Here is a 9,111-nt window from a genome sequence, read left to right as displayed (position 1 = left end):
GGCACAGGGGCCACCCCAGCCTGGCACAGGGGCCACCCCAGCCTGGCACAGGGGCCACCCCAGCCTGGCACACGTTCCCCCTGCAGCCACAGGGGCTTAGTTTAAAACCAACCCACTGCATCCTTTTTACAGTGAGGCAAGAGGACATGGTTTTACCAAATAAAAATAGGCAGGGAACATTTTAGCAAGGACACCATTCCACTGGGCACGTCCCAGGAATCCTCCCAAGACAGGAATGAAAAATGCCCAACAGCCCAGTAACACATATCAGCACATTTCACCAGTGACTGAATTACTCTGATATTCCCATTCTGGTTACTACACTGTTGCCACCTCACTATTCCACTATCTCCACCTCTTTTTCCAGAGAAGTCATTTAAGAGCATCTGTGACATAAAAATCATCACCTGCACACAGCAGACCAAACACTCAAGACCAGTCACTCAGAGGTGAATGACTGAACTCCATCCCTGGAAGTGTCCAAGGCCAGGTTGGACAGGGCTTGGAGCAACCTGGGCTAGTGGGAGGTGTCCCTGCTCATGGCAGGGGGTGGAACTGGTCCCCTCCAACCCAAGGCAGTCTGGGATTCCGGGATTCCATCACACACCTACTCCACTCTCCACACTGCTCACAGCAAAGCTACTGCTACAGTGTACAGGGACCCCTTCCCACAGCCCCTGGACAGGCACACCCAGCCCCTGGACAGGCACTGAGCCCCCCAGACACGTACCACCAGTCCATACTCCTCCTTAGGAGCCAGGTGCTGGTCTGTGAGGAGCCGTGCTGCCTGCAGGACTCTGGTGATCCCCTCCATGTGACAAGTCAGACTGAAGCATTTGTGGGCCAGGATCAGCAATTCTGTAACTGAAGAACAAAAGAACTCCAGGTGACTCTCTCCAGAAGTGATGCCATCCCTGCAGAGGATGCACAACCTCTCCAGGGACAAACAGCAGAACTGCAGGAGAAAGCTGAGCTACGATGGTTCCCCTGTGCAATCCTAAGGAGTAACAGTTTCTCTAAGAGTGTTCATTCAGTCTGGGGGGTTTTGGATCATTTTCTGAAACATTATTTTATTTCACACACACAAAACTTCCAAGCTCCTCCACCAAAAGCTGACTAACAGATAAATATATCAGCACCCCACCACCTGCCAGCTCTGCACTGGGAAAAAGAAGGCCACAAGTTTTGCATCTGGGTTTGAAAAACCATTCCATTTCTAACTCTGATTAATATGAAGAAAGTCACAACATCCTCCTTCAAAATTTCAGGTCACTTAATGTGATATGACACTTAAATGGCACACTGATCTACTGTGCACATACTCACCTCGATTAATATCAAATTAAATTTAATATCAGATTTGAGATGAGTAATGAAGATCTCCCTCAGCATTGCTTCTCCTCTTTGTGCTGTGACTTTAAAGCACACAATGCCACCCTGGTTACACCAAGTATGATTTGCCATTTACTCACTGCACGACAGTTCTCCACGTGGGACAGAGGCAATTTTATCCAGTAACTTCATGCCAACCAAGGTGTGATCCTGGCACAGCTTGGCAAGCTCCAGGAATGCCTGGCTCTCCACTGCAGGGTTCAGAACCTGCTTCTGTCCTGTGGCCAGAGAGAGAATCACGTCACTGATGATAACTGTTAGGAGAGAACAATTCTTATTTTTTATTACTAACAAAAAAATCCCAAACAAACCAATCTGACTCCATTCAGACTAACTGAGGATTTGGGACTACAATCCTAAAGACACTTTTGATGTTATTTCTTTGTCAGTTCAACTGAACGAAATCCTACTGAACAACCACATTGCTGTATTTCTCATTTCACAAAGTAAAAGAAAAGAAAGGTAAAAACCCTCTGGCCTTTTTTAAAAAAATATTAAATTCACGTTCAGGAAAAATAAAACCTTAACTACTTCAACACCACAGTGTACACAGAACAACAATAAATAAACATTTGCATAAAACCCTCCCCAAGGGCTGCAATTAGCACTCCAGGATCTCGAGAGCAAGGGCTGTTTCTCACACACAAACACCACACTCAGGGACAAACCCACTGCAATCCGAGGCCGTTCCCACCTTTGCCCTCTGCGGGTGCCAGCAGCTCCTGGGTGATCTGCTCTGCCAGCAGCTGTGCCACAGCCCCGGGCTGCAGCCCCTGGCAGGCGATGAAGGCCTGTGCCCGGCGGCCCCGCTCCGGCCCGCGCCCCGCCAGGATGGCCCCCAGCACCTGCTCGGGGTCCTGCGCCGACATCTCGCTGAAGGAGCAGCCCAGTTCCTGGGAGACACACGGGCACTCAGGAAATCCCAGCCCAGAACATCCCTGACCTGCAGGACATCGTCCTGACCACCTTCTCCAGGCAGGATTTGCAGTCCCGCGCTCCCCGAGCTGTCGCCAGGGACAGAGGGGATTTCTTGAACCAAATATAAACTTTAACACCTTAACAATATTTCCTCTCAAACAAGGAATTGTGTTCTACTTATGAGTCTCCTTCTCCTCTCCTCTACATACCACAAACTCCCAGTGAAAGAGAGAAACAAGATTTCACATTTGGAAGGGCAGTGGGTGAGGCTCTGGGTGAGGCTCTGCTGTAACATCATAGCTTCACCAAATTACAAATTAATCAAAAAATGTACCTCAGAAACATGTTGATTGATCCTTAACTCAAAAGTGTGGACATCCAGGTACAGGTCAGAAGGATATGGATGGGATAACAGGGAACAAGGCAGCCACATGACTAATTCTTCTTAGCAGCTCAAACCTAAAGCGCTCACTTTAAATATTCAAGGCATGAAAAATTCTGTAGGAAAATCTAAGAACCTCTATGACAAGGATGATGCCAATATTTTCCCTGCCTGGTCAGAGCACGTGGGACTGCTGAGCCACTGCAGGCCCTGGGGAAAGGCTGCCCCTGCACTGCACTCTGTGCTGAACCCCAAGGGAGCTGCTGCCCTGTGTGCTCCAGTCTGGGGGATCCGGGGGGACAGCCCCCAGCAAGGGCCTGAGGCAAAGTGCTGGGGCAGCAGCACGTGCTGGGAAGGTCATCAGAAGGGCACAGCAGAGAGCCCCAGGCTGAACTGGGGCTCAGTGGGGTCAGGGCAGGGCCTGGGGAGCTGGGACCAGAGACCCTTTCAGCCCCTCGTGCCCAGGGAGCATCCGGCCTTTTTCCACACAAAGGGTCAGTAACTTCACCCTCTGCAGCTTCTGAGCTTCCTTCACCCCCTTTACCCCTCCTGCCCAGAGCTGCAGCCCAGGCTGACACACACAGAGCCCATGTGCCCAGGGTGGTACCTTGGAGAGTTCATACAGGCACAGGACCTGCCTGCAGTAGTTCCTGCCGTGCACACACTCCTCTGTGAGAGCCTTCAGACTGGCCACCACCTCATCTGCTGGACAGGCAGCCACCAGGTGTGTCCAGTCTTCTAAGCTGGAGGCTGGAAACAAAAAAAAAGGAACCATAAGGTTTTAGGGTACCAACAATATGACAGAAGAGAAATAAGCCAAAATATCCACACTAATATCTCACACTAAAATTCCTAGGCATAAGATTATATAAGGGTTCAGCAGACTTTCTGATGGCTTAGGATTCACTGACTCCATGTCTATTCAGCTTTGCACGTCAGTATTAGTTCCAGCTGACAGTTTCTCACTCAGACTTCATAAACACGCAGAGAACTTTACAGATTAACACTTTCAGCCTTGCTATTAATAAATACTAAACCCTTTATAATGCACAAAGAAGTCAGAGAAATCTATTACTCGAAGGATATCCCTGTTTTCAGCTCCAGAAAAAGAAATATTTCCTAGATGCATATTCCAAAAGGACGAACAGAGATGAAGTTTCAGTGCTGCTTTACCATTATTGGGAACTGAAATGAAAGGTTCAGGGACCATGGAAGCTGCACACAGAAACCCCCTGCCTGAAGCACACAGAGGCAATGAGCATTGCAAGGCTTCAAATTCCTTCCACGAGAGGATTTACGAGCCAAGAAGAGAAACCACTGTCACAAACACCTATTTCCTGCAGAAATCTGGGGGAAATGAGCAGCGTAGCGAGGGAGGAAGAAGCCAGTGGCAGGTCAGCAGGGGATGAGCCGTGCAGTGCTGAGGGAAGGGGTTACTCACTGCCTGGGGCTCTGCCCTCCCGGGGTGCCTCGGTCGCGCTGTGTCCGTGCTCCGCCAGCAGAGCCTGAATGTCGGGGTGCAGCTCGTCCAGCCCAGCCTGCCCTGAGGCCAGGGCCCTGCAGTGCAGCACCAGGGCCAGGTCCCTGTGGCAGCACTGGAAGTACCTGCAGACCCTGCTGGCCTCGTGCACGCTGCCCTCGTCCAGCAGGGCCCCCACCAGCCCCCACAGCGCCGCCTCCTCCGCGCCAGCCGGGGCCTGCCGGGGCTCCAGAGCCACCATCCCCAGCTCCAGGGACTGGGGACAGTTCAGAGCGGGCAGCCTGGAGAAGGAGAACTCCTTGGCCAGGCTGTCAAAGGACAGGTCCCTGCTGGCCACGGCAGGGGAGGGACACGGGGACCGCTCTGAGCCCTCGGCCCGGGACATTTCCCGTGCGATCCGACAGATCCACATCTGCTTCTCCACTTCTTCCAGCTGCTGCAGGGGCACCGAGGCATCCTTGGCCAGCCAGTGGCCAGCCAGGGTGAGCAGCAGGTGTCTCTCCATAATGCTGGTTACCCCCTCTTCCCCTGAGGATTCCAACACCAAGTTTGCCTGATCGAGGAAAAAACCAGCTGCGGCTTGGCTGGAGATGGAATGTTTCAGGAAGGTGTCGTTGCACTTCTTCCAGAACTCAGCTCTGGTCTGGGTTTGATGCCACTGTCCAACCTCTCTCAAACGATGCAGATCTCTCAGAACCTGTAAAATTCACAGAGGTTTTAAACAATCCTGCTTCCAAGGAAGAAAACTCACATTGAAACATGGAATTTGGGCAAGTGCCTCAATATGCAACAAGTCACAGAATTCCAGAATGGTTTGAGGTGGAAGGGACCTTAAATATCATCTCATTCCACCCTCTGTCGTGGGCAGGGATGGGCAAATCCATCTATTTTTCTCCCCAAATAACACTGATTGCACAGCAAGTAAATAATGGTGAAGAGGAAGGACAGTTGTACTGCCCTTTGCAGCCCAGCACTTACAGCCAACAAGTTTCGTGCTCTTGCATTTAGAACAAAAAGTGATTTAAAGGAATGTCTGTGTTTCAGGAGGGATGAGAGGTTGCATCCTCGCCCCTGGCAGCCCCAGGAGGATGAAGGTGCCCATCACCACTGGACTGCACTGTACCTCCTGTGTGACCACGCTGTCCACCGGCAGCTCGGCCAGCGCCGCGACCTCCCGGGCCAGGCAGAACATCCCCTTCTCCTGCAGCTGCTCCAGGATGGCCCTGCACTCCCTCTGGAATGTCTCCAGGCTGCAGCTCCTCAGGATGGAGCGGTTCATGGATATGGAGGAGTCCTTCAGGCTCTCACTGAGGGCACAGAGCTTCTGCACGTAAGGGCCTGGTTTGAGGGAATAAACAACAAAAGGCAGCTGGTTTCAAACCTGAGGGAACTCTGCTGCTGCCCTCAGTGTCCAGCCCTGCCAGAGGGCACGGGATTCACAGGGGAACATGTATTTACCATCCAGGAGGAGATTTTCTGCTGCAGCAAAGAGCTGCAGGAGCTTTCCCAGCTCATAGTCCGTCCTGCACTGCTGCATCATCAGCTCCAGAAGGAACAGTGCCTGTGACTCCAGCCATGGCACAGGGAACTGGGGGGCTGCTGGTTCTTCTTCTGTTTTCAGCTGTGCAGGTAAAGATTTTTAAGTGTTGGGGTTTATTACAAATATATTCTGCATTTTGGTGGGAATGGCACTGGGAATAGAAGGTGTACCAGATCTGCCTCCTTAGGGAACAATGACCTGCCATTCCCAAGGGAGCACCGATCCATTACTGATGTATGTTTGATCTGAAAATAGTGACTTTTACAGCAGGGTGACCACCAGGGACTCCTGATGCTCAAGGAAGAGAGAAAAGAAGGATCAGAAATGGACAGATTAAATAAATTGCTGGGTAAATAATCCCTATCACTGCTGGATCCTTTACAGCACATCTGCTCATGAAGGGAAAGGGTTAGGGTCAGAGCTCAGAGCTGGCCTGGGCCTGAATTCCAGGAGGGAAAACCACAAATGACATGGAATGTTTGTCACCAACATATTCAGGAAACTAGAAAATTGTGCAGGAAAGGGAAGAACTGATTTGTGAAAACATCTGTCTGTGACAGACAAGGAACAGGGGGTGAAACCTCTGGTCCTCCTAAACCAACTGTTCCACCAGGGTTTGGTCAAGTGTGAAATTCAGATCCCTGAGTCACCTTCCAATACCAGAACTGCAGCAGTACCACAGACTTTTCTGAACCTTTCAAGAGATATTCCCTGTAAATCACTGGTTTATCAGTTCAGTATTGGCTTGCCCTGGTCAACAGAGAATAGAGAATATCCCACAAATAATTCAATTATTTGAATTCTTCCTTACTCACTACAAGTAATTCAATTTACCAGCAGTGGTCAGTGCCAACCCTCAAGCAGTGAACTGCTCACACCAGGAGGATGATATTGTATTTCACTCTGCCCACAGCAATTTAAATCAAAATCATTCGGGAAAATGAATTGTGGGTTTTGTCAAAAACATTTTTTCAACTGTCAGCAATGAAAAGAATGTGCTGAAACCTCCTGCTTTCCAGTCACTCCATGCACACCCCTTTCCATTATTCTCACATGTGACACTGGATGCCCCTCACTTCCAACAAGGGCAGACCCAGGCAGTGACTTTCAGAGAAAATTAATTTCCTTACCTTTGAGAGACTTTCCTGAAACTTTTCCAGTTTGGTTTTAGCTTCATTGTACTTTTTCCAGTTCATACACAGTTCATACACCTCCAGGATGTGCAGTAAAGGGGAATCCTTTAAGACACAAAACCAGTTTATAATTATTTTCTAAAAGTACCTCAATAAATGTAGAATTTGTCTTCCTTAGTACCAAAACAGTAAAGCTCTCATGTATTAAAATTGCATGCAGAATTGATATATGATCTGCAAATCTGTGGTACTTGGAAGAATTTCCTTTCCAAGATTTTCTTCCTTGACTGGGATTTCAGTGGATAACCCAGGTTATCCCAGAGGGGGATTTACAGGCCACCTCCTCCCCCAGATGGTTTGAGAAACACCCAAATACACCCCCAGAAACACATTCCCTCACCTTCAAAAACAGTTGGAAGCCATTTAGAAGTGTTTTACTTTTCTGCTTCCTTAAGAAGACTTTCCAGATAACTGAGAGGTCCTGCAGGTCCCACTGGTGGTTTTCTGCTGAGCTCTGGATGTGCTTTGTTGCCTCAGCTCTGGTGGCAACATCCACAGAGGTGATGATCCAGACACAGAGGCAGGGAATGATGTCTGCATCCTGGGAATGCCAAAAATGGTGGGTTTATACATCACCTCATTAGAAATCACTGCTCATTTCTGCAGGCCAGTGACTCCATGGGTACTCACAGGGACACAGGCAGCCAGCACACTGAGCACAGGGGCCTGTGCCCTCAGCCCTGCAGCCAGGAGGTGCTGGCAGGGGTTGGGGCTCCCCTGGCACTGCAGCAGCACCTGGAACAGACTCTCTGCAGCTCTGCCCTGGGCCACAGCTCTGCCCTCAGGACACAGGAACTTCCCCAGGGCCAGCACCAGGTGATCTTGTAAGGGGGGAGGGAAATCCTGAAGGATGGAAATGACCTGGGAAAACACAACCAAACCCACCCCTGCAGTGAGATCCACAGAGAGGGAGGGGGAAGGAGGACTGAGGCATTAAATACACAAAGACAAACAAAACATTCTTCAAATCCAGCTTTTTAAAACATTCTACAAATTCAGCTTTTTAGAACAATTTTGGAGATGTAGAGAGGAAAAAGGGTTCTGTAGTTGTGAATGATTCTAATAAAATATTGAAGTCCATCCTGTTCTGCGAAGATAAAATGCCTCCTGGAGGCACTCAGTTCTGCCATGTCTCTTGTACTGCCCACAACAGAGCATGAAAAGCCTCTAGTGAGGTGCTTTTGTATGATTATCTATTTTTATTTTCCTGACAACAACAGAGATCCAAGTTAAAACCCCAGACCTCCTAAGTATCGTCTTACGTGGAATTTTCCAGTTAGCTTCTGCACATTTCCTGAATTGCTTTTATGTATTGGTAATATTTCACTAATTTTTAAATCATGTTCAACACCAAAAACGGCAGATTTGGATTTGCAAAAGTTTAAGTATCTTAACACAAAAATCAATTTGAGTTTGAAAGGAAAGGTGAGTGACTTTATTAAAGCTTCCACTGAACATCTCACAATTCTCCAATAAAAACAAAGCACTAACTAAATGATTTTAAATTAAATTTACGATCAGTATGAGCATGTAATAATTTTAACTAAATTAAAAATGAAAATTAAATCCCTTCTTGACAAACATCCAATTCATGTCAAAGAGACACTCAAATAAATCCTCTCTGAAAATTGTCTCCACGCTGATTAATACAATTACAAATGATTTTTCCAACAAGGGGGCTTTTTCTCATTTTTTTTCCTTTCATAGCTCACTTCCATGCTCTCAGACCTATGTCACTGGATCTGCTGGACAGACAGTTCCCTCTGCAGCAAGTTTCCTTTCCTCGTGTCAGCTTTTCACACACCGAGAGAAGAGCAGCCAAGCTGGCTGCAGGGGAAGGGCTGTCACAGCCAGGGGGACTGACACCCAAGAGCTAAATCCCTGCAGCTGCTGAGTGTGTCTCCACAGCACTGTTCTCCTGTGCAGGAGCTGTGTGACCCTCCCCTGGGGCCCAGCTCACCTCCCCAGGCTGGTGGCCGTGCAGGTGGCTCTGCAGCAGGAACTGCAGCCAGTCGCTGGCGCGGGCGCACTCCCGCAGGTAGGACGTGCTCAGCCCCAGGCTGTGCAGTCTGCAGAACTGCATCACCAGGGCCCACTGCCTCCTGGACTCACTGCATGTCCTGCATGGAATTCAGAGAGCTTCAGCTGCAACAAACTGGAATATTTATCCCAGGTGTTCCCGTGCAAACTGACCCTGTGTGAGACC

General features: G+C 49.1%; 1 protein-coding gene across 2 annotated transcripts in view; it reads right to left on the bottom strand.

Annotated features, from left to right (window-relative positions):
* SPG11 (SPG11, spatacsin vesicle trafficking associated) overlaps window positions 1-9,111 on the bottom strand; it is a 29,052-nt gene that overhangs the window by 3,946 nt on the left and 15,995 nt on the right. For both annotated transcript variants that reach the window (XR_003531516.1, XM_027666653.1), the window contains exons 24-34: window positions 8,866-9,025; window positions 7,536-7,766; window positions 7,246-7,446; window positions 6,843-6,950; window positions 5,631-5,793; window positions 5,296-5,510; window positions 4,134-4,869; window positions 3,300-3,442; window positions 2,087-2,285; window positions 1,473-1,610; window positions 731-864 (exon numbers count right to left, since the gene is read on the bottom strand). Coding sequence is in view for 1 of the 2 variants with exons in the window: in XM_027666653.1 (XP_027522454.1) it covers window positions 731-864; window positions 1,473-1,610; window positions 2,087-2,285; window positions 3,300-3,442; window positions 4,134-4,869; window positions 5,296-5,510; window positions 5,631-5,793; window positions 6,843-6,950; window positions 7,246-7,446; window positions 7,536-7,766; window positions 8,866-9,025 (2,428 nt within the window). In the remaining variant the exon portion in view is untranslated. The remainder of the gene's footprint in view (window positions 1-730; window positions 865-1,472; window positions 1,611-2,086; window positions 2,286-3,299; window positions 3,443-4,133; window positions 4,870-5,295; window positions 5,511-5,630; window positions 5,794-6,842; window positions 6,951-7,245; window positions 7,447-7,535; window positions 7,767-8,865; window positions 9,026-9,111) is intronic.

The sequence above is a fragment of the Corapipo altera genome, unplaced genomic scaffold (genome assembly GCF_003945725.1).
Source record: "Corapipo altera isolate COAL_440 unplaced genomic scaffold, ASM394572v1 349, whole genome shotgun sequence".
In the NCBI taxonomy this organism is placed as follows: domain Eukaryota; kingdom Metazoa; phylum Chordata; class Aves; order Passeriformes; family Pipridae; genus Corapipo; species Corapipo altera.
Note: the sequence above shows the minus strand (reverse complement) of the source record. Positions and strands in the feature narration are given on the sequence as shown.